Source organism: Giraffa tippelskirchi, chromosome 3, assembly GCF_054371585.1.
Source record: "Giraffa tippelskirchi isolate mGirTip1 chromosome 3, T2T-mGirTip1v1.2.pri, whole genome shotgun sequence".
In the NCBI taxonomy this organism is placed as follows: domain Eukaryota; kingdom Metazoa; phylum Chordata; class Mammalia; order Artiodactyla; family Giraffidae; genus Giraffa; species Giraffa tippelskirchi.
In genome coordinates, this window is record NC_137277.1 from 76,827,661 (window position 1) to 76,853,792 (window position 26,132).

At 36.7% G+C, this 26,132-nt stretch overlaps 1 protein-coding gene across 15 annotated transcripts in view; it reads left to right on the top strand.

The window, feature by feature from the left end:
• Positions 1–26,132, top strand: part of PDE1A (phosphodiesterase 1A) — a 479,731-nt gene that overhangs the window by 385,545 nt on the left and 68,054 nt on the right. For all 15 annotated transcript variants that reach the window (XR_014079800.1, XM_081580991.1, XM_081580995.1 and 12 more), the window contains 4 exons: positions 7,951–8,051; positions 13,502–13,627; positions 19,311–19,412; positions 19,521–19,641. Coding sequence is in view for 14 of the 15 variants with exons in the window: in XM_081580991.1 (XP_081437117.1) it covers positions 7,951–8,051; positions 13,502–13,627; positions 19,311–19,412; positions 19,521–19,641 (450 nt within the window). In the remaining variant the exon portion in view is untranslated. The remainder of the gene's footprint in view (positions 1–7,950; positions 8,052–13,501; positions 13,628–19,310; positions 19,413–19,520; positions 19,642–26,132) is intronic.

Sequence of the window (26,132 nt, forward strand, 5' to 3'; positions counted from 1 at the left end):
TTCTGGATTTTTGAGGGTTAACAAGTTATCTATAATATACATTTTTAAAAAAATATTTTAATTCAGTGAAAAAAGATCTCCAGAAGCAAGTGAAAATATACTGCAAATTTTTCAAAATTTGGACCATATGGCATCTTTCATTTGTAAATTCCTGTGGCTCAGATAGATGGTAAAGAATCCACCTGCAATACAGGAGAACAGGATTCAATCTGTGGGTCGGGCAGATCACCTGGAGAAGGGAATCACAACCCACTCCAGTATTCTTGCCTGGAGAATTCCATGGACAGAGGGTCCTGGCAGGCTACCTACTGTCTATGGTGTTGCAAAGGGTCAGACATGACTAAGCAACTAACACTCACTCACTCACTTTCCCCATAGGAATCAACCCCCAGAAAGGTGACCTAGAAAAAAAGCCTTTGGAATAAAAGTTAGTTGCAGTGCTCTTCCCTCATTTCATTAACCAGGTTGACCTCACTAGCTTTTTCTCTTTTACATGCTTGTATCGCTAATTATAATCAAATCCTAATAGATATTTTTCTAAATTATTCATGTGGATTTTTCCAAATTCTTCTTCTTCCTCTTTGCATCTGAATGAATCAGTTGATGACCGAATAAACGGTTCAGCAGTGCAAATCCTGGGACAACAATGAGTAGATGATGGGAAGTCTGAGACTGCCTGGAATTCCTGTAATATACTCAGGGCATAGGATGACTTCCAAGAGATAAAAAGGGAAGGGCAGTCCTTCCTTCTGAAGGTTCCAAACTGGGAGGGGTTCATCCCAGGGTATGAGTCATTGTTGAGATCCCCAAAATCTAAGTACATTTTTGAGTTCTCATGTGTTGACCTGCGTGAAGCAGTACCATAAAAGACGTGTAAGTAGAATAAGTAGAATGGTCTAGCAAACTCCATAACATACATTGCCTACCTGTTTAGATTTCAGACATCACGTCCTTTTTATTGGTATGGATCATTGGCATTCAGAGCTATATGACTAGTACTCCTCCATATTTCATCATTCTGCCCCAGAGACTGTATTCCTTTCCTAGCGCCATGCAAAGCCCTTACAGACACAATATGGATCTTGAAAACTTATAACAGCTACACGATTCTCCAAGTTTACTGTATACCCGTGTGTTATATACATTTTCCCCCAAGAATCCAGTGTGTTATTTACTACATAAGATTCCTTTTCTATGATTTGTCAAAAGGTGTCTCACACAACGACTAAAGAAATTATCTCTTTTACTTCTCCATCTTTTTTTTTGCCTCCTAAATATTGCAGATCCATCAATGCTTTGGGCTCAGATTCCACTCCTGCCCGGTGTTTCAATTATCTGTTTCTTCAAAACAAACTACTCTAAACCTCAATAGCTTATAACAATAATTTATCATATTTCCCAAGGGTTGTTGGTTAGAAGGGTCCCAAATAGAAAGTTCTTGCATGGGGTCTCTCATGTGATTGTGACCAGCTAGCAACTATGGACACAGATATCTGAAGACATCACTCGGCAGGCATCCACAGTGATTCAGTCATACGGCTGGCAGTTGACAATGGCTAGTAGCTAGGAGCTCAGCTGGGCTTTTAATGAAGAAATTTTTGGAATATCACCACCAGTTCAATAGAAATTTGCATTATATTGACAGGATCAGCAAGTAATATAATTGCTTTGGAGTTAAGGCCTACTTTGCGGGAGGCAAAAACCAAAAGCCTTTACTGATGCCATAGCAAGATTCTCTTGTAACCTTTTAGAAGGCTGAATTATATGTAATTGTACCTTTGTATTCTCTCTTTAAGTTGTAAATGTAGATATCACTCAGTTAAGGCATAAAGGTGCCCAATGAGCCAAATAAATGTAGTCATGGTTGTACTTGGTCCTTGGTTGAAGTTTACTCATAATGCATTTGACACAAAGGGAGGAAGCAGAGGTTAGCAACAATAAGTAGAAACAAACATTCAAAGATATAGCTTTAAAATATTGTACAATTTTAAAGGTAGTATATATGACTTTCTTTATATCTGTTTCTCTTCCCAGCATACGTGCATATGCATACACACATACATACAAATTCTTTTAAAGCTCCCCTTGGTTTAATCAGACTTCATTATCACAGCTGTTCCTTGAACTGTGTTTTCCCTGGGTTTTATATGCATGGCAATTAGTATGAAAAACAAAGTGCCTCCTGACACCTGCACATGCTGTTACACTGGGAAAAAACGCTGTAACATCTTCCTGGCTAGATCTGCTTGCTTTTACCTTTCTAAGGCCTTGGTCTTGAATCTGATAGTGAGGTGGTTACATGTTTAGCATTTCTTCTTTTATGAATTCTGTGGCATTGAAAAGTTAACTGAAAAATGAAATATTTAAGTGTTAGTCTGAAATGGAAACTGAACTAATTATGTTTCCTCAGAACAAAATAGAATGGAAAAGCTCTGCCTGCTTTGGTATAAAAATATCTGCTTTAATTATGAGGTATGAGGAGAAGGTATATGCCATTTCAGGGTGGTAGGTAACCAGGATGTTGTTTTAAAATACATTTTTGCTTAAGTACTGCAAGTGTAAAGGCAACCAAATAAAAGTCTCCTAGCTCAGCTTTGGAATCTCTGTGCTGAAGATGACATTAAACAGGTGAGGGATGCTATATTAGCGAGCAAATAGAGAAATTCAAACCCACAATGTGACTTTACCCTCAAATTTGCAAGGAAGGCTTGTTCCAGAATCTAACAAGCTATTCCAACTTCTCTGGGAGACAGGAAATCTGGCCCAGCCTGGCATGACTCCTGGAAAGTTAAAATTGTTAGTAAAGATGACATAGTCACTTTCTGAGATACTAACCGACAAATATAACTTCACTATACGATAGCAGGTTTGGTTTAGAAACTTATTTCTAAATTCATCCTTTAACAAGAAAAATGTCGGTGGACTCTATTCTTATCCCTTAGCTTGGCCATTACAAAAATAGTTGAGTTGGAGACTGTCAGTGTTGTCTAGGATCAGGAAAATACATTTAAACTAATGGGAAATTTTATGATTGATGATGAGAGGAAAAGCAAAATGAATTTTCAGTGTATTGACTGTTTTGTCAAAACTAGGTTATACTACCAGCTCAACAGTTTTTTGCAAGTTATTTTAATAAGCTTTTTAGATAAAAAATGGTAGAAGTTAAGTATTAATTTTCACTCATATGAATGTATTGGTTCTTTGAAACAAACAAACAAACAAAAAAAGCCTTATAGAAATATACATTTAGCTGAAGACCCAAAGATTTGATATGGAGAAGACAGGGTCACTTACATTAGTGTTTTAGTCAATGCCCTGCTGTTTCAGAATGGTCTTATCAGCATGACATTTATGGAGCATTCCAGTAGCAGCCTAATGCTGTCGGGAGACCAGTGCATCCTGTTAGCTGCAAAATGTTCACAGGACCATTGCCTGAAAAGGATTGCGATGAAGCCATTGTCCTTCAGTTTGTTAGCGCCATATTGGGATACTCTCAGGCCTGGAGTAGGCAGTGCAGAGCTGATAAGACAGCTGACCCTCTGTCTCCCTCGCTCTCCTTTTGTCACATAATTAACTTGTTGCTCTGTGCAAGGTGACAGGGGCATGCGGTAGCTTGATCTATTTGCTAAAGATCAAATGCTTCACCAAGTACTGCCAACCTGCTTCCAAATGACTCTGAATATGAAACGATCTGAGGGCCTTGGCAAGAGAACACTTATATTTGAGGGCTCCTGGCATTGCGTTCTCTCTGATACTGAATTGAAGACAAGTAACTTGAAAACTATTCCTTTGGAACTTGTAGTCCACTGACTATATCCAGAAATAGCCCCTCATACTTTGAAACTACTCAATTTTTCTCCAATCTACAAAAATTTGCCACTATGTCTCTATTCTACAAACTACATGGAAATTCTGTTCTTGTAAATGAGTTTTAATACAACAGTGTTTGGAAGAGTGGACACAGTGTGGGCTTTCAAGGCAAGCAGATATTGATTTAAAACCTAACTTCCCCACCACCTCGCTTCCTTGCTGTCTCTTCTGTTCCCTTGTCACTAAAATATGGTTTAATAATGCTGACCACCTTGTTAGTATGACAGTGAGGAGTAATGATATCATATGTGTAAACCTAACCTAGTTCCTGAAACATAACAGCAATTAGTAAGAAATATTATCAATTTATGTATTGTGTACTAATACTATTATAATATACTCACTTTCCACATTGGGTTAGTTATAGCAAACTAACTCAGTTTATTCAAAGGGATAGAGAAAAAAGGTTCAAAACTACCTATAATGTAAGGGGTTATTAATTATGCTTTTTTAGGTACACCAGGAACTAACAGGTTAATGTGACTTTCTAACCTAAAATTCTCCCAGCCTTATACACACACACACACACACACACACACCATACATTCTCTATTGTGTACACACACACACAAAATAATTCAGATATGAAAATTACATCATAAGTCTTAAAGCTTTGTTAGCTTCTCTACCCATCAGTGTATCCAGTTAAATTATCTAGAAATTCTGCTTTTGAAACCTTAGAAGAATGTATTTAGCATATTGCCTCCCTTAAATAATGAAGGCTATCGTCATCCACAGAAGGAAGGAACATTGTGATCTGTTAAAGAACAGAAATTTTGGAATCAGACAGATTTCAGTTTGAATTCCTGCCCTGCCATTTGAAAGCTATGTGACCTTCTGCAGATTGATTCACTTCTTTAGGATTTGGCTGTGTTATCTGCCAAATGAGATTTAAAGCATTTACCTTGTAAATGGTAAATAGGGTGATTATAAAAATTAAATGAAACCATCTGCCTAAAATGTCCAATTAATGTTAGTTCCTTCTCCTTTCTTTCCATCAACACTGTACATGATGTTAATGGCAGTTAATACCTTTCTCTGGTATAATTTGAGGACTTTACAAGTAAGTCTACCTGAGCACCTCTCTAGGCAAAATGCAGTTTAGATGAAGCACCATATCTACACTCCTCATGACTCTTCATTTTAACTGTTTATTTCTGTCCCTTAGGAATACGAACTTAGGTTATGTACTGACCACTGTTCTGGTTGGGAAGAGTGATATGATTCAGGCTTATTCTCTGTGACTTGTCCTCATGAGTCACTTACAAAATCCTCGAATTTAAGCAACCATTTTCTGAGTTAGAATTCTCATTTGACACCAGTATTAAATAGTCAACTAAGGAGATAAAAATTAGCCCCCAGCTCTACTTTCACTAACATGAAATAGATGTATTTTTCAATTAAATGTGAATGTTCAATGTTTCTCTCTTCCCAAACTAGTTTGTTATGTTAAATCTAATTGTTAAGATGATAGTGTGACAATAAACAAGATGAATTCATGAAGGGAGTACTGTTTATGGGAGGCAGAGATTAATAAGACCAAAAACAGGAAGCATATGTATAATCAATTTTGACAGCTAGGAAGATAACAATTTTAAATACTTTGAGATAATCTATAATTAAACTTTATCTCTGATTTCCTAATTTAAATTTTTTACAATTGCAGCTTCATAGTCTCTGTTATCATAGTAGATATAAAATGTTGCTTTTAAAAATCACAGGTAAGTCTGTAAATCTTTAATATAACCAATAGAAAATATTTAAGAAAATGGGTGGTTTTTTTTCTAACAACAATTTTCTTTAATGAGACAATGGATTTCTGGGGGTTACAAAATCTTGTTTAACTTAAATTGCTATTCATTTCATGGTATTTAATCCCATGGTCTCAATGGGGACATTGGACCAGTTCAGCCTGTAATATAAGCCTTTAATACGTCATTTCCTTTTAATGACTCACAATTAAATGCACCTATAAACACAGTGCAGCTAGTTATATCAACTCTCCTTGGTTCTGAATATCATTTCTGCTTCAGTCATCCAACTGTGAGGCATTTATTTTTGAATTGCAATCAGTAAAGATATGTTAGCTCACTATTATTTTCCAGATTCAATACCTTAAACAGTGTATTTAAGGAAATGAAAGTCACTCAGTTGTGTCCAACTCATTGTGACCCCATGGTCTGTACAGTTCATGGAATTCTCTTGTCCAGAATACTGGAGTGGGTAGCCTTTCCCTTCTCCAGAGGATCTTCCCAACCCAGGGATTGAACGCAGGTCTCCACGTTGCAGATAGATTCTTTACCAGCTGAGCCACAAGGGAAGCCCATTTAAGATAATAAGTTCAGTAAAATGCCATTTATTCTGTGTTTACTATATGATAAGACTTGTGATAGGTGCAACACATATATCAACTTTAAAATTCTTTTAAAGTCCACAGGGGAATGATCACTAATTCTCTTTTCATGGAAACTGTACCTGAGAGAGTAAATAACTTATTTTCCAGGTTTAAAACCAGAATTCTCTGATTGCACAGTCTCTTTCCACCATTCCCTATTACTTCCTCCTAATGTTAAAACAGGTGAAATTCAATTCAACAGACAAATGTTAAGTTCCTACTATGTGCCAAATACCGTGATGTGTTATATGAAAGAAGCAAAGATGAATAAGACTGTGCCTTTTGGCAACCATGAAACTCAACAGTGTCACCTCCACTGTTTGACTCATAGACTTACAGTGGCTTCTCCTTGACTTTTATTCAAAATCCTAATTCATCAGCTCTAATCAAGATAATCTATCGACTCTTTCCCATACTCGGCCTTCTCTTTTCAGTCTCCCTTCACTTGACTCTCCAACACAATTGTACTATCAGCAGTGCAATTTCCATATAGGCCTCTACAGTACCATTCCATATTTACTCTTTCTATTTAGAATCTCTCTATTCTCCACCTTGCATTTAACTACCAATATTTGTCCATCCTTCATCCGAGATCCACTGCCACCAAATAAATGTCTTATCTTACACCTTTATTCTGTGAGTTTTCATCAAGTATGCATGTATTTTACATTGTATTTTTCTGCTACTTTGTGCAAAGCCTTTTCCATGTATATGGAATAAGACCATTAAGAGCAAGTTCCATGTCATTTTGGATCTTCCATTCCTGCCATCAAGTACTACCCACTTACAGCACTCTCCAATAGAACTTCCGTGGTGATGGAGACGTTTTCTGTCTGCACTTTCCTACAAGATAGCCACTTGCCACTATTGAGCAATTGACATGTGACTACTGTGACTGAAAAAGAGAACTTAATTTTACTTATTTTTAATTTAAATAGTCACGTGATTGTCATATTGAACCATGCAGTTAAAGTGTTACACAAAATGTGAATGGTGAACAAACTATTGACTTACCTAAATGAACTTATAACAGTAGAGAAAATTTGTTAAACCATCCAATTGATAACAATAAAATATCAGTGTATTTGAAGCAGTGCTCTGAATTTTATGTGAAAATATTTACTCTTTCATTGCTATTAAGTTTACCTGTATGGTCTTATAATAGATGTATTATGAAGAGCAAATGATAAACTCTTGGAAATTCTTCTAAATTTCTAAATATAAAACTTAAATTCAGTTTCTCTAATGACCAAAGTAAACATTTTCAACTCTTTTCTCATAGTAAATTCTTCTACAAAAGTCGAGCTAAGACATTTTAATATTGTATGAGTTATATGTTAAAACTTACTAAATTCTAAATAATTTCATTAGAACCCAAATTGGTAATGCTGTAAATTCAATATCCATTTAGAGCTCACCTTTTAAATGATAGAAAATTACCATTTTTTCCAATTAACAAGGAAAATTATAATGTCTAGATTTTTAACTTACAAGTCATTAAACAATCATCAACCTTGTGAAGCATCCACTATGTACAATTAAAGGAGATGAAACAGGGAAAATTATTTAAACTTCATAAAAAGAATTTTATATAATGATTTGTACTGTGTGCAATGAAGCTTTCTATAGAAAGACAACACTGACTCTACTTTTTGATGTGATGGAATCTTTCCTTAATTTAATAGCACTGGCTCACTGAACTGGAAATTTTAGCAATGGTCTTTGCCGCTGCCATTCATGACTATGAGCATACAGGGACTACAAACAATTTTCATATTCAGACAAGGTAAGGTAAAGGATTAACTTTTCTAAGTTAAAATTTGACATTTATTTTTCTGAGTATTACTTATTCTTTAAGAGGATTTCAAAATAATAATGAAGATGTCTAAAAAAATGAATTTAATAGATTTTAGCAAAATGCCTTAAGCTGCAAACACTTCAGTCAGTCTGTATTTATCAAGAATCTTGTATTTTTTGGTGGCATATTTAGCAATTTAAAGAACATAAAAATGTATAAGATAGTTTTTCTCTGCCCAGAACTTACATTAAACTGTCACACAAGTTAGACATTTATTCACTGGAACAAATCTTGCATCATTTGTTTGATGTCAGTTTGTCAGTTTCATGTCAAGGCATCAGTTTGGTGTCATGTATTTGAAAGCAATGAAAATTTATTTTTGAAAAAAAAATCTAAAAATAAAAGAAAACTTATTTCCAGGTTAATAAGAAATGTTAAAATTAAAACAATTAGAAAATTGGATTTTTAATTGCGGTGATAATGGTAGTTATTAGAATCAAAATACCAGAGTAGAGGTGCATTAGTTGGTTAAGGCTGTCACACAATACTACAGTTTGGGTGGCTTAAATAACAGACATTTTCTCAAAGTCCTAAAGACTAAACATGCAAAATCAAAGTGTAAGCAAGTTTGGTTTCTTCTGAGGCCTCTCCCCTAGGCTTCCAGATGGCTGACTTCTTGTTGTGTCCTCAGTGACCTTTTTTCTTGCTTTAGCATACCTTGGGGTCTCTTCCTGGTCTTACAAGGACATCAATCATATTGGACTAGGGCCCCACCCTTATGACCTCTTCTAACATTAGCTATGTCTTTAAAGGCCTTAGCTTCAAATGCAGTCACATTTTAAGGTACTGGGGCTAGGATTATAAACATATGGGAACTCATTCAGTCCTTAATAGAAAGGGGCTTTAAGCTCTTTCTGGTTGCAAAGAGATTTCATTGCTCTAGAGGCAGATTTTGGTCCAGGACCATCAGGATCCGATTCATTTGTGTACATGGGATCCTGAATTTCTGTGTCTTCCATTGTTCAGAGATGCTTAAGATGGAGATGTAAGTTAAGAGACTGATTTCACTCTGGAACTACTGTAAATCTCTCTTCTTGTTGAGGGAAAACTAAGCTTAATTATTTTTTGTTGTTTATTTTTAGCTCCTAGAGTAGATTTAGATTTCATAAAAATTTAACAGAAAGTACAGAGCTCCCATGTACTCCTTCCCCAACCCCACAGTTTCACCTGTTTATAACATCCTACCTCAGGTGTGGTACGGTTGTTACAACTGATGAACCAATATTGACACATTATTATTAGCTAAAATCTATAGCTTGCATTTGGAGAAGGAAATGGCAACCCACTCCAGTATTCTTGCCTGCAGAGGAGCCCAATGGGCTGCTGTCCATAGGGTCGCACAGAGTCGGACATTACTGAAGCTACTTAGCATGCATGGATAGCCTACATTACAGTTTCCTGCTTATGTTATACATTTTTTGAGCTTTACAAATGTATAATGCCAAGTATCTACTATTACAGTATCATCCATAATGGTTTCACTGCCCTAAAAGTCCTCTGTGCTTCATCTTTTCATTCCAGCCTCCCTCCTTCCTGCTTTAACCACTGCAATTCCTGATCTTGTTAAGGTCTCTAGTTTTGCCTTCTCCAAAATGTCATATAGTTGAAATAATACAGTATAAAGCCTTTTCAAACTGGTTTCTTCCACTTAACAATACGCATTTAAGGTTCCTCTATGTCTTTTCATGAGTTGATAGCCCATTTCTTTTTATTACTGAATAATATCCCAGTGTATGGATGTCCCAGAGTTCACTTATTCAACTACTGAAGGATATTTTGGTTTCCTTTAAATTTTAGAGTTTATGTAAATGTTCATGTGCAGATTTTTGTGTGGTCTTTTTTTGTGCAGTTTTTTAACAGCAATATTTTTAAAACTGACTTCCTAGCTATAGGAATTTATTGTTTTTCTGTGGGGAGCATAGAAACATTAAAATACTTGGCATTTTAGAGCTTCAAGGGATCCTACAGTGACTGAGATCCATATTCTATAACCTCTGGTCTAATCCTCACAGTCTCAGAAGAGAAAACAAAGATCTCAATAGAGGAAATTACCTAACTATATGCACATAGTCACCCCAGTAGCAGGGTTGAGAAACTGAGATGAGGGACACTTGCTCTCAACCCAGTCTACTTAATGTAACTCTGCTCCCATGGCCAAAGACAGACATATAACAGTCATAATCTTTTATAGCCTTCAATGGATGGACTTGAAAATTATGGCCCCTTGACAGAGACAGAAGAACTGGAATTCAGACAATGAAATGTTGGAGAAAGCATTCTGTCTGTCCCTAGAGTCTCCCAGATTAAAAGAGCATGAAGTGAACAGGAAGACCTTGAAGTCTGGTTGTGCAGCAAGAATGTTACTAACCTAATATTAATAGCATACAGGGATGTCTTGTTTTCATTTGTGTTAAACATCAAAGGAAAGGTAAACTATGCAGATCATTTTTGCTTAGCAAAGACTCTTCTACATCCACTAAATTTGTAAGCGGGATTTTAAAGACAGCTCATTACTGAGCTGGGCCCTGAGTAGGGTCACAGTTTGGGGAATTAGAGAAGGGAGCAAGTGATTTGCTTCCAAAAAAATATTTCTTGCTCTTTCTACTTTGAGAAGTAAAGGCAATGGACTGGCTTCCAGCAGCAGTATAAATTATCATTCCTAGCTTTCTCCTTTTATCATTGATTTACAACTGGATGAAGATTCGTAACTTACTTATACTTTAGACTGCAGAGAAGAAAAGTAGATGGCAAAAAAGAAGGAGGAGGAAGAAGAGAAGGAGAAAGAGGAGAGGTAGGAGGAAGATGAAGAAGAATACACTTTTCACCATTTTATATTAAGAAGCTTTGTATAAAAAGTGAGGGAGGGAAAGGTCTAGTATTTTATTTTCTTATAAATTTTCTATTAGGATCAATTATTTAACGGATTAATTCTACAAAGAACTTGAACATTTTATGAACAAAAAGGTTGCAATGATCACAGATGCAACAATATGATGTGCTTTTAGAAGCTCTATTGGCTTCACATTTTGTCCAAATATATATTGATCTTATGTTACTGGTATTAGTAATTTGTATTTTATATTATTTTTTTGTTACTTGGATATAGAGTTGCTTTTCTAATATGGAAACCTATTTACTAGATAATGCAAAATGACTGAAAAATAATTTAAAACATGGTACAAGGCCAGATTTGAGTTCAACACAGACATTATAAGCCATAGAAATCCTTGAAAGTGTAAATAAATAGAGATAATTTCCTCTTTGTGAAAAGCAAATGCTAAGTGACATGTTACCATGGACACTGAGTATTGCTTAGAATTCTGTTCTTTCCATAGCAGTCAGAGATTATCTCAAACATTAAAACCATTCTGTTTTCTCAGCATCTTGTTGGATTTATGAGACAAAATCACATAGACTTTGCTGTAATTAAATCTGATTAAAAAACACATCTTTGCTTGTTGTTAAAAGGAAGAAATAGTGATGCTTAGATCTATATTATACAAAAAACTTGACAAAACTGCCATGGCTAAATCTGAGATTGTATGATACAAAATATGTGATTTGCAAATCACAGTTTTACCCATGATCTCAGCAAATTTCTGAAGATACTTGGACAGAATATATTTAATTTTCTCTCAAAAGGATTGCATATATGTGTTCCTAGTTCAGTTTTCTGTCTATTGAGCTATGATTATTGATAATAAAATTTAAAAGGAAATGACCTATTAGGCACTAGAATAGTTAGTTCCTCTTTTGTTTCCAGAACTATTATAAAAGTGGAATAACATATGCAGTTAGATAATAGCATATATCACCTCCCCCCGATAGATTTCCTTTTAAATTTGATCTTTAACAAAGGAGCAAATGCAATACAATGGAGCAAAGATAGTCTCTTCAACAAATGGTGCCAGAACAACTAGACAGCCACATAAAAAAAAAAAAAAAGAATACAGATACAAACCTTATACTGTTCACAGAAATTAATATAAGATGAATAATAGACCTAAATGTAAAATGAAAAACTCTAATACTCCTAGAAAATAACATAGGAGAAAATCTAGGTGATCTTAGGTATAGCAAGAGGGTTACAAGATTAGCCAAAGAGTAGGAGAAAATGTTTTCAAAAAGTACGTACATATGATAAAAGACTATTGTACAAAACAGATAAAAAACTCTTAAAACTCAACAATAAGAAAACAGCCTGATTTTAAAAATGCTCCTTAACAGACACTTCACCAAAGAAGATACACAGATGACAAATTAGCTTATGGAAAGATTCTCCATATTATATGTCATCAGGAATATGCAAATTAAACAATGAGATATCACTATACATCTATTAGAAAGGCTAAAATCCAGAACATTGACAGCACCAAACACTAGTGAAGATGTGAATCAACAGGAACTCTCCGGCATTACTGATGGGAATGCAAAATGGTACAACCATACTGGAAGACAGTTTGGTAGCTAGTTATGAAACTAAATATATTCTCATCATATGAGCTGATAATTACTCTCCTTGGTATTTACCCAAAAGAGCTGAAAACTTATGTACACATGAAAACCTGCACATGGATATTTACAGCAGCTTTATTCATAATTGCCAAAACCTGAAAGCTACTAACGTGCCATTTAGCAGGTGAGTGGATAAATAAACTGTGATACACCTAAATAATGTAATATTATTTAGTGCTCAGAAGAATTGAGCTATCAAGCCATGAAAAGATATAAAGGTAGCTTATATGCATACTAAAAGGTACAAGAATCCAATCTGAAAAGGCTAGAGTCATATGACATTCTGGTAAAGGCAAAACTGTGAAGACAATAAAAAGACCAGTGGTTGCCAGGTATTAAGGGGATGGGAAGAGAAGTCTGAATTGGCAGATCGCAAAAGATTTCTAGGGCAGTGAAAATACTCAGTATAATACATTAATGATAGATACATGTCATTATACATTAGTCCAATCTCATAAAATTTACACCACTAAGAGTAAACCCTAAATGTAAACTATGGTCTCTGATAATGATGTTTAATGTAGGTTCATCAGTTCTAATAAATGTACCTCTGTGGTTGGGAATGTTAATAATGGGGGAGGCTATGCCTGTGTGGGCCAAGGGGTATATGGCAAATCTCTGTACATTCTGCTCAATTTTGTTGTAAACCTAAAATTGCTCTAAAAGATAAAGTCTGTTTTTTAAAATTGTTATACAGTAAAAAAAAAAAAAAAAAAAAAGGAAACTAAGTACCTCTGTAAATTTAGGTGTTCAATTATTGGATTTTTACTGATATTTTTATGCCTTATGATTTGAGTATTTTTAATAGATACTCATGAGGTCTGAAGAAATCCTCTAGTAGACATTTTGCTTTTATTTCTTAGGTCAGATGTTGCCATTTTGTATAACGATCGCTCTGTCCTTGAAAATCATCATGTGAGTGCAGCTTATCGACTTATGCAAGAAGAAGAAATGAATGTCCTGATGAATTTATCCAAAGATGACTGGAGGTGAGTTTCAGAGGAAATATAGAGGAAATTTAATTTCAGGGAAAATGTTATGTGATTTAATGTGAAGAAAACAGATGGAAGTCAATCCTTTAATCACAAAACAAACTAAATTCCTCTTGATTGGAAGATTAGTACTGGAAGACTATTCAGGAGCAAGGCTCTGTAGATGGAGCTGAACTATTTCAAGGCCAATTCAACATCTATATGCATCATAAGCAATCCATAGGACCACATACCACATAATACCTTAAGATACATAATTACATACTCCTTGAAATGGTGCTAAAGTGCTTAGTCACTCAGTCGTATCCGACTCTTTATGACCACATGAACTGTAGGCCTCCAGGCTCCTCTGTCTATAGACTTCTCCAGGCAAGCATTGTGGAGTGGGTAGCCATTCCCTTCTTTAGTGGATCTTCCTGATCTAGGGATCGAACCCACGTCTCATGCATCTCCTGCATTGCAGGCTGATTCTTTACCATCTGAGCCACCAGAAAAGCCCTCCTTGGAATGGAGTTCTGCTCAATTGTACCAATATGTGGTCTTACATTAATTCAGAATTTTTGTGTCTGATTCCTTCATATATTACTTTTTTGTACGTGGATATGAGCTTTTCTAAAAAACAAAAATTCACTATTTGGGGAAAAAAATACAAATATGTTAAAATGACCTAGATGCAGAGGGTAATCTTAAATATTTCTCCAAACCATCTGTATTCTTAAAAAAAATTTACATGAAAAAGTATTACTTATTGCCATGCAGGAGAAAATAAAATGTACCCCTCCCACTCAGCATAACATTGCCTCCTTTCCTCTTGATCCTCTGGTCATCATTATTCCCTTCATTTACTGTAGGATTGCCAGATATATCAAATAAAAATAAAGGACATACAATTAAGTGTAAATTTCAGATAAACATAGAGATTCTTTAGTGTAAGTACATCCCTAGTTAGCTTTATGGTGGGGTTAATGGCGACCTCCTCCAAGAGGGCTTATGCCATACCCAAGTCTGCTGCACCCAGAGCTCCTGTCCCTGTGGCCAAACTGACCCATACCTCCATAGGAGATGCTCAAACACAGTTCTGTCTCAGCCTCTGTGGGATTCCTGGGTCCTGGTGCACACAAGGTTTGTTTGAGCCCTCTGAGCATCTCTGGTGGGAATGGGGTTTGATTCTAAACGCGAATTCCCCTTCCTACTGTCTTGCTGGGGCTTATCCTTTGCCCTTGGACGTGGGGTATCTCCTCACAGCCGCTCCAGAACCTACCATCTTACTGGGGTTTCTCTGACCGTGGACGTGGGGTATCTCCTCATGACTGGTCTAGTGAAGCACAGCCACCACTCCTGACCTTGGACATGGGGTATCTCCTCTCCACACAAAAGTGTTATCAATTGACTGTAAACATGTTCCTTAAGTTCCTTGGCTAAATCCTTCAGGTCGCCCAGGACTAATTCCAGATCCTCCATGATGATCTTAATCTGTTCCTTCATCTTGGTTTTTTTTGGGCTCCAACAAATTTGGGGGGAGATCCAGAATCACTGCACAAGGTCACTGCAGCCATGAAATTAGAAGACGCTTGCTCCTTGGAAGAAAAGTCATGACCAACCTAGACAGCATATTAAAAAGCAGAGACACTACTTTGCCAACAAAGGTCCGTCTAGTCAAGGCTATGGTTTATCCAGTAGTCATGTACGGATGTGAGAGTTGGACTATAAAGAAAGCTGAGCACCGAAGAATTGATGCTTTAGAACTGTGGTGTTGGAGAAGACTCTTGAGAGTCCCTTGGACTGCAAGGAGATCCAACTAGTCCATCCTAAAGGAGATCAGTCCTGAATATTCATTGGAAGGACTGATGTTGAAGCCGAAACTCCAATACTTTGGCCACCTGATGCGAAGAGCTGATTCATTGGAAAAGACCCTGGTGCTGGGAAAGATTGAAGGCGGGAGAAGGGGACGGCAGAAGATGAGATGGTTGGATGGCATCACCAGCTCAATGGACATGAGTTTGGGTAATCTCTGGGAGTTGGTGATGGACAGGGAGGCCTGGCTTCCTGCAGTCCGTGGGATCGCAAAACGTTGGCCACAACTGAGTGAATGAACTGAACTGACATCCCTAGTATTCTGTGACCTACTTATATTTTTTAAAAAGCCTTTATCTTTAACAAAGATCTCGTTGAATCAGTTAATGCGCTGAAAAAAATCCAATTCAAATGCAAACATCAAAGGTTTGTTTTTTAATTTAAATCAAGCTAAAAGGAAATGTCCAAAGAAGTAACCTGGGATTAAGATCTACCTTAAAATAAAGAAATAAGAGGTTAATTTAGAGTTTAAAAGAAGCCCTAATTTCCCATGGTTATTTTTTCAAATATTCAAACTTTCTGGATTTTCAAGGCCAGAAAAAATATGGGCTCATTTTTACAGACATAGAAGAAGCTCTAACGTGGGAGGAAAGAGGCATTTTGTTTTGGGAACCCAGTTCAGGTCTTACATTTCATTCCACAGGAAGCATAGCCCAGTTGGGTCACCAATCTAGAAAGGCCAGGATCTAATCATAAAAGGCCACTGTTGGGTATGTGGAAAATAGAAGGGCAAGGGTAGAATCAGGTGCAGAGTTGGTTCCTAAGGTCCCAGAGATTGACTATTTCCATCTAGAATATTAATTTATTTTTTCATCAGTGATTCTCCTTCCCAGAGGTTATATTTGCATTATTAATTTTTGTTATGCCTTTGAATTAACCCTCTTCTTCTCCAAGTTGATTCTGTTGCTGTTTCAGTGTGACATTTTTCTATTACACTTTTTTCTTTAAATCTTTATTATTTATTCTAATAGTTTGCTCTTGTAATATTTTATATTTTTGTACAGTAACAAGTAGCTTACTGTACAAAATATCCTAAATGAATGGTTTTATACTTTTTTTTTTTGGCCACGCCACACAGTTTATGGGATCATAGATCCCCCATGAGGGATTGAACCTGTGGTCCTGGCAATAAGTGTACCAGGTCCTAACAACTGGACTGCCAGGAAATTCCCGAATTTGTTCAACAAATACCATAATATTGTTACCGCATCCAAGCTTGCTCTGTTTGCTGCACAATAGGCCAATGAATCGGGTAGTAGACAGACAGAGAAGATAGCAGGCTAGCACCTCAAAATAGCCATCTTATTGGTGTCTGGATGCCAGATTCTTTTTATAGATTAGAGGTGAAGGGAGGTGAGAAATCAAAGTGAAAAGGCTATTAATGTTGCAAACATCTCCTAGAAAGGCAAACCTCAGGCAGGGAATGTGTTAATTTCTTCCTTCCTGCCATCCACAGGTGGACAGGGTTGTGAACAAAGACACTTTAGTTTAACAGTCAGTCAGAGGGGCAAGATTCTCTGAGGCAAACCATTCTGTATGATTATAATAACAAAAGCAACGAAAAGCAAATCAAAGAGACAGTTCCAACGTGGAGTCAGAATTGGCTTCCTCCCTGCAGCAATATCACATGATTTATGAGTTGACTTATATATGATTTATGATATGGTAGAATTTAATAAATCCAATGCGGTTTCCAAAAGCTATAAAAATGTATTTGCTAGTATAACCTTAATACTATTTCACCAAGAATTAAAATATGGATAGCTTTTTAAAGACTTGTAGGTTTTCTGTTTGTGTATCTATTTCTTCAAGTAATTTTAGGAACTGTAAATGCAGCGATTTTTTAATTTTGGCAAGAAAAATTTATAAAAAATACATTTCCTTTGTGTACTAGTTTATTGATATATTATTAGTTGATTATTGATAACACCTAGCATTTACTGGTTACTGTTACAGACAGAATTCAACTGAGTAAATTTTAAAGATCTTATTGACTTTATTCAACAATTCATGAATTGGGCAACATACCATCTAGCAGATAAAAAGTAGCTCCTAATAACTGTACAAAATGGCAGAATTTTATAAGAAGAAAGAGGCAAGACAAGAAAGTTATTCTAGCAAAGATCTGATTGTTTAAGGCAAAATCTCCTTTCTTTGGGGGATAATAGGAGTCTATCAGGCAGATTTCCTTCCTAGTGCTAACCAGATGATTGATTTAAGTTTTCACTTCTGGGGGAGGTTAAAACTATAAATTAGGTATTAAATCTTGGTTTAATAAGGGTTTAGCACAAATAATGAATTTTGGGTCTGTTATTTCTTTTTTCACATTACATCTGCAAACTACAATGTATTTATTAAATCTTATAGATTTCATAAAGCTTTTCTCTTATTTTTACTACTTAACATGAATGTTTTGGTACAGTTGGTATTGTAACATGGATATCTCATAATTTAGAAGAAAACATGTAATTGAGAACAATTGTATTAACTCTTTGATAGCTTCCACTCCCTTAATATTTGGGTAAAAGTATGTTCTAAGCAGGCTATCCAATATCATGAACAGTAAGTAATCAGAGTACTGTTTTCTCATTGCTCCCATCTAAAAACCCAGATGAATTGAGCACCCATAATTTTCAGCAAGAATCTCCAATATGTATTGTTTTTGAAACAAATCATTCAATCATGCCAACTTTAGGTAAAACATCTTTGACACAAGATCATAATTCAAGTTTGCCATACACTTGTAATTTAGCTTACTCTACTGGCCACAGAATAAAAATAAAATATGATTTCCAGCATAAGTGACTTTTTTACCTATCTGTACTGAGCAAGCAATGAATTCTAGAACATGCAAGGCTTTGCGGGGGTTACTCATCTCCTGCTTAGTGTGAGAATGATTTATTCATGCATAGGCTTTGTGATATGGTCACCATGTTTACAGTGTCTTGGTTACAATTTCAACAGTACCAATAGCTCTGTCTGATATGTAGGATCAAGGTCCCCAGAGCTTAAATAGAGAATTCCCAGTCACTTATAGTCTTGATTTCCTGGCATTCTTATGATGGAAACTTGGTACAATGGAGTGGTCCAACTGTCAGCTTTGGTAGTAGTACTCTTGGGGTTGATTTTATCTCTGCTATATACATGGACTTCCCTGGTGGCTCAGACAGTAAAGCGTCTGCCTACAATGCAGGAGACCCAGGTTGGGAAGATCCCCTGGAGAAGGCAATGGCAACCCACTCCAGTACTCTTGCCTGGAAAATCCCATGGATGGAGGATCCTGGTAGGCTATAATCCATGGGGTCCCAAAGAGTCGGAAATGACTGAGTGACTTCACTTTTCTGCTATATACTAGCTGTGTGACTGAGCAAACAACTCAATCCTCTTGGGTTGGAAATAATAGTACCCCTCACATGAAAAGCACTTAAAACACTGTCTGGATTGAATAAATATTGAATAATGGTGGTAGTTTTATTAATAGTAAATTATGCATTTAGAGTGGTTTTTCTCTAAAATTGGTTAGGATCCTTTCTGATATTAATTATTTCTAAAAGTAATATTTAGAAAATATGAGTGGGGAAGGGTTGTGTATGTGAGAGGGAAAGCATCCAGTTCTTTTAAAGGAGAGTTACACAGCATCATTCACAGATTGCTCTCCTGGAGACATCCTAAAGCCAAACTTCTATAAGCTCTTTTATATTTAAAAATATAGCATCTTTTCTGCTCATACTATTACAAAAAAATAAAATGTAATTCTTAATATTAAATGTTTCACTTGAGAAAAAAATAAAAAGGCCAAACCTTTCTGCTTTTGATGACTCCACAGGGATCTTCGGAACCTAGTGATTGAAATGGTTTTGTCTACAGACATGTCGGGTCACTTCCAGCAAATTAAAAATATAAGAAATAGTTTGCAGCAACCTGAAGGGTAGGTTATAATTTTGTTTTCATATTAAAGATCTGTGGGCTTGGACTTGGAAAAGACTGTAGTTGGTTATTTTGTTCTGATAATTTGAGCATGCCCTTGTTTTGACAGGCTTGACAAAGCCAAAACCATGTCCCTGATTCTCCATGCAGCAGACATCAGTCACCCAGCCAAATCCTGGAAGCTGCACCATCGATGGACCATGGCCCTAATGGAGGAGTTTTTCCTACAGGTGCCTCTTTCACACTGTGTCTATGCAAGTGCTTTTGGAAATAGTGGTTGTGCATATTAACATACATCTTTTCTGTACAGAATCCAGACCTTGTGACGTGATATTACCAACTGGCCACACTGCATTCTTTGGACTTCAGGCAGAATTTATTAATCTCTCAGATAAACATATTAAATAATCCTATGTAGTATTATACATGTTTTAAAGAGGGTAAAAGTCTTGGATCTTAGATGCCAAGCTAAGAGAGAAAGAAATGAACAGATTAGTGTTGTTATCTGCTATTAAAAGGTAAAATGCTAGGGTTAGAGTTTTCAAAGACAGAAAATAGCTTTCATCATTAAAAGGGAAAGGGAAGATGTATGACACTTCTGCATACATCTTTTTGTTTGGAATTTACTTACACATGCATAGTTGCGAGGATGGCTGAGAAATATAGTTTTTAGCTGGGTGAACATGTACTTAACTGCAAGAAGCTATCATTATGTGAAAAAGCAAGCCTGGATATTGTCAACAAAAAATTAATCAATAGCCAATATAAGAAAGAAATGGAAAATTATATTTGAGTCAGACTGAGAATTATAATCTAGGAAAGTCTCTCAGAGAGTTCTGAGAACTGTTCTGAAGAGGTAAAGGGGGAGGACAGTATATATGTGATTTTGGCAAGAGGGGTGCGTGTAATCAAGTACATGTCTCCATGGAAAGTTGCTGCTAGTCACTAGGAACAGACATCTTAGTTATGCTTTTCTAGGTTTGGAAAGATACAAGAATCCAGGTTCATAAGAAATTTCTGCTGAAAACATTTCACTGTCTAAGGGCCGGCTCTGTCCGTTTCCCTAGCACAAAGTGCCTCATTCTACTCTGAATTCCTTTCAGTGTGTGTTATAAATCAGCAACCACAGTGGCTAATGACTTCTTGTAGAACTGGATGGTGGGCAATATTCTTTATTTCACAATCCCTTCCCTTTAGGTCCTAATTTTGACCAAAATTTAGGAGACGTTTCATGACCAGTTTGTCCCATGGTGCTAGGAATGCCATGTCAGGCAAGTGTTTCATTGATAACCCACTCAATATACTATTACTGGACTGTACCCATTAACAGTGGCCAAAAACTTCTGGAACACTTGTCATATTGTTCTGTTATAGTTCAGGAAATGGTTTCATCTTGTTGCTTCTTCCCATACCTAGAGTTACACTTTTATAATCATTGATGCTATAGAACTGTGTATTTGATCAATTGTTTCAAGCTGCCTAGTCATGAATTTTATTTGAGTCTCAGCCACACATTTGGTAATACAAGAAACAATAATCATGAAAAATCAGCAGAATACAAATGATAGAGCTTGTAACATTAATAAGTTTATAAGTGAGTACTTAAGAACCTTCTGTTAGGTATGGTCCATATCTCCCCAGGTCACCTGACCAGTCTGTTTTGCACCAATCACTATCTTTAAGGGAAATGATGTATTGGCATTGTACATAAAGTCCATCAAAGATGGCTGCACATACAAAACAATCAGTGGGTCTTCTTGACTCCTTGTGACATTGAAAAAGCTATGTTATTTTCTAAGGAATGACATGGCTGGTGCCAGAAGGACAAAAATTCATCTTTATGATTAAGCAGGTATTTCTGCCCCTGGGGAGGTTTGGTTAATGCATAATGCACACACACAATGGACACTTGAGGGGAGGGAAAAGGCCCAAATGGGCAGAGCAAAAACTTATGTTTAAATGTTCCTTGTATTGCCTTAAAATGTGAATTTTTAATTCATCAATATGGAGAGTGACCAGTGTTCTCTACAACATATATATATGTTTCTTCCTCTATGTGTCCCTCTTCTGTTTCTACTCCCACTTGGTGTTCTAGAGTATAGTGAGTCAAGTAACATCAGAAAATTTCTACACTTACAATTATAATTTTATTATAAAGGATACAACTCAGAACAGCCAAGTAAAGATGTATAAAGGGCAAGGTTTGGAAGGGTCCCAGACATGGAGCTTCCATACTCTCTCCCCACAGAGACAGGGTATGCCACCTTCCCAGTACAGTGTGTTCACCAACCAACATGTGCTGCTCAGCTTTGGGGTCAGGAGTTTTTATGGGGGGTTCATTTCATAGGCATGATTGAGTAAATCATTGGCCAATATAATGGAAGTCAATCTCCAGCCCTCCTTTCATACCAGGAGAGCAGGCTGCCCCAGTATTCCAGGCCTCTAATCATGTGCTTATTCTCTCTGGTGACCAGCTCCATCCTGAAACAATCTATGGGGTCTGGGCCATGACTCACACAATTATTTTATTTTCATTTATTTATTTGACTGGGTCAAGACTTAGCTGCAGCATGTGGAGTCTTTCTTGTGTCATGTGGAATCTTCTGTAGTGATGCGTGGACTCTAGTTGTGGTGCATGTAGAAGGGCCCATTTTTTAGAAGGAATGAAGGAAAGTAATTAAATGAGCTAACTCCCTTAAGTAAATTGTTTCAAGAAGGCCAAACTAGTGCTTCTTCCCCTCCTTTCACAAGTAAATTTCCCTATAGAACTGGTGATCCCTCAAATTCTACCCTCAGTCTTAGGGTGCCCTTCATGCCTGTGGTCAGGAGCTTGCTATGTGCTTGCTGCAGATGTTGCTTCTGAGATTAAAAGCTCTTCAGTGAAAGAGGTTTCTCAAGATATCTGTACTTCACCCTTTTTTATCTTCTTCATTACTTTAAAACTATAGAAATTGTTTTGGCTTCAGAGAAAATGCAGAAATGAAAAAAGAAAAATGTGCCATTAAATCACTGGATTTGACATCTTGTTGACAGCTGTCAGAGCATTTCACTCTGTTAAGGAAGAGTTAAAATAATTACAGACACAATTCATTTATTGTGCCTCATTTTATTGTGCTTTGCAGATACTACTTTTTTGTTTTGTTTTACAAATTGAAAGTTTGTGGCAATCCTGCATACAGCAAGTCTATCGGTGACATTTGTCTGACAGCATTTGTTTACCTCATGTCTCTGTGTCACATTTTGGTAATTCTCACAGTATATCATGTTTTTATTTTTTTATTGTTATATATATTTGTTGAGGTTTCTCTGGTGGCTCAGTGGTAAAAAAAACTCGCCTGCCAATGCAAGAGATAGAGTCTTGATCCCTGGGTTGGAAAGATCCCCTGGAAAAGGAAATGGCAACCCACTCCAAGATTCTTGCTTGGAAATCTCATGGACAGAAGGAGCCTGGCAGGGTACAGTCCATGGGGTCACAAAAGAGTCAGACATGACTCAGCGACTAAACAACAACATATGTATTTGTTATATATTTTTCACTATTACTATATGTGTTATTATTATATGCATTTGTTATAAGTATTATATGATCAGTGACCTTTGATGCTACTATTGTAATCATTTTGGGGAGCCACAAACCACTCCCATGCAAGAAGGTGATATTAATTGATAAATGTTGTTTGTGTTCTGACCACTTACTGACTAGCTGGCCATTCCCCTGTCTCTCTCTTTCTCCTTGGGCTTCCCTATTCCATGAGACAGGACAATATTGAAATTAGACAGATTAACAATCCTATAATGGCCTCAAAGTGTTCATAGGAAAGGAAGAGTTGCACATCTCTCACTTTAAATCTAAAGCTGGAAATGATTAAGCTTAATAGAATGTATGTGTTAGTCACTCAGTCATGTCCAACTCTTTGCAACCCCATGGACTATAGCCTGCCAGGCTCCTTTGTCCATGGAATTCTCCAGGCAAGAACACTAGAGATTCCCTTCTCCAGGGGATCTTCCCAACCCAGGGATTGAACCCAGGCCTTCTACACTGCAGGAAGATTCTTTATCATCTGAGCCACCTGGGAAGTCCAGCTTAATAGAAAATGCACATCAGAAGCTGAGATGAGCTGAAAGCTGGGCCTCTTTTGTAGATTAGCCAAGTTGTGGATGCAAATAAAAAGTTCTTGAAGAAAATCAAAAATGCTACTGCAGTGAACACATGAATGATGAGAAAGCAAAACAGTTTTATTACTGATATGGAGAAAGTTTTAGTGGTCTAGTTAGATCAAAAAAGCCACAACATTCCCTCAAGCCAAAGCCTAATCCAGAGTAAGGCTCTAAATCTCTTCAAATCTATGAAGGCTGAGACAGGGGAGGAAGCTACAGAAGAAATGCTTGAAGCTAGCAGAGGCTGGTTCCTGAGGTTAAAGGAAAGAAGCCATCTCTATAACATAAAAGTGCAAAGTGAAGCAGTAAGTGCTTCAAGATACTCAGAAGATCTAAATAAGACAATTAGGAAGGTTGCTTCACTAAACAGATTTCCAATGTAAGGAAACAGCTTTCTATGGGAAGAAGATGCCATCTAGGACTTTCTTTTTTTTTTATAAATTTATTTATTTTAGTTGGGGACTAATTACTTTACAATATTGTAATAGTTTTTGCCATACATTGACATGAATCAGCCATGGGTTTACATGTGTTCCCCTTCCTGGACCCCCCACCCACCTCCCTCCCCATCCCATCCCTCTGGGTCATCCCATTGCTCCGGCCCTGAGCCCTTGTCTCAAGCATCGAACATGGAATGGTGTTCTGTTTCACATATGATAATATACATGTTTCAATGCTATTCTCCCAGAACGTCCCACCCTCACCTTCTCCCTCAGAGTCCATAAAATTGTTCTATGCATCTGTGTCTCTTATTCTGTCTCGCATATAGGGTTATCGTTACCATCTTTCAAATTCCATATATATGCATTAGTATACTGTATTGTTGTTTTTCTTTCTGGCTTACTTCACTCTGTATAATGGGCTCCAGTTTCATCCATCTCAGTAGAACCGATTCAAATGTATTTTTTTTAATGGCTGAGAAATATCCCGTTGTGTATATGTACCACAGCTTCCTTATCCATTCGTCTGCTGATGGACATCTAGGTTGCTTCCATGTCCTGGCTATTGTAAACAGTGCTGCGATGAACATTGTGGTACATGCGTCTCTTTCAATTCTGGTTTCCTCAGTGTATATGCCCAGCAGTGGGATTGCTGGGTCATATGGCAGTTCTATTGCCAGTTTTTTAAGGAATCTCCACACTGTTCTCCATAGTGGCTGTACTAGTTTGCATTCCCACCAACAGTGTAAGAGGGTTCCCTTTTCTCCACACCCTCTCCAGCATTTATTGCTTGTAGACTTTTGGATAGCAGCCATTCTGACTGGTGTGAAATGATACCTCATTGTGGTTTTGATTTGCATTTCTCTAATAATGAGTGATGTTAAACATTTTTTCATGTGTTTGTTAGCCATCTGTATGTCTTCTTTGGAGAAATGTCTGTTTAGTTCTTTGGCCCATTTTTTGATTGGGTCATTTATTTTTCTGGAATTCAGCTGCAGGAGGTGCTTGTATATTTTTGAGATTAACTGTTTGTCTGTTGCTTCATTTGCTATTATTTTCTCCCATTCTGAAGGCTGTCTTTTCACCTTGCTTATAGTTTCCTTTGTTGTGCAAAAGCTTTTAATTTTAATTAGGTCCCATTTGTTTATTTTTGCTTTTATTTCCAATATTCTGGGAGGTGGGTCATGGAGAATCCTGCTGTGATTTATGTCGGAGAGTGTTTTGCCTATGTTTTCCTCTAGGAGTTTTATAGTTTCTGGTCTTACGTTTAGATCTTTAATCCATCACAAGCACGGAAATCGAAACTGTAATCAGAAATCTTCCAGCAAACAAAAGCCCAGGACCAGACGGCTTCACAGCGGAATTCTACCAAAAATTTAGAGAAGAGCTAACACCTATCCTACTCAAACTCTTCCAGAAAATTGCAGAAGATGGTAAACTTCCAAACTCATTCTATGAGGCCACCATCACCCTAATTCCAAAACCAGACAAAGATGTCACAAAAAAGGAAAACTACAGGCCAATATCACTGATGAACATAGATGCAAAAATCCTTAATAAAATTCTAGCAAACAGAATCCAACATCATATTAAAAAGATCATAAATCATGACCAAGTGGGCTTTATCCCAGGAATGCAAGGTTTTCTTAACATCCGCAAATCAATCAATGTAATACACCACATTAACAAATTGAAAGAAAAAAACCATATGGTTATCTCAATAGATGCAGAAAAAGCCTTTGACAAAATTCAGCATCCATTTATGATAAAAACCCTCCAGAAAGCAGGAATAGAAGGAACATATCTCAACATAATAAAAGCTATATATGACAAACCCACAGCAAACATTATCCTCAATGGTGAAAAATTGAAAGCATTTCCCCTAAAGTCAGGAACAAGGCAAGGATGCCCACTTTCACCACTACTATTCAACATAGTTTTGGAAGTTTTGGCCACAGCAATCAGAGCTGAAAAAGAAATAAAAGGAATACAGATAGGAAAAGAAGAAGTAAAACTCTCACTGTTTGCAGATGACATGATCCTCTACATAGAAAACCCTAAAGACTCTACTAGAAAATTACTAGAGTTAATCAATGAATATAGTAAAGTTGCAGGATATAAAA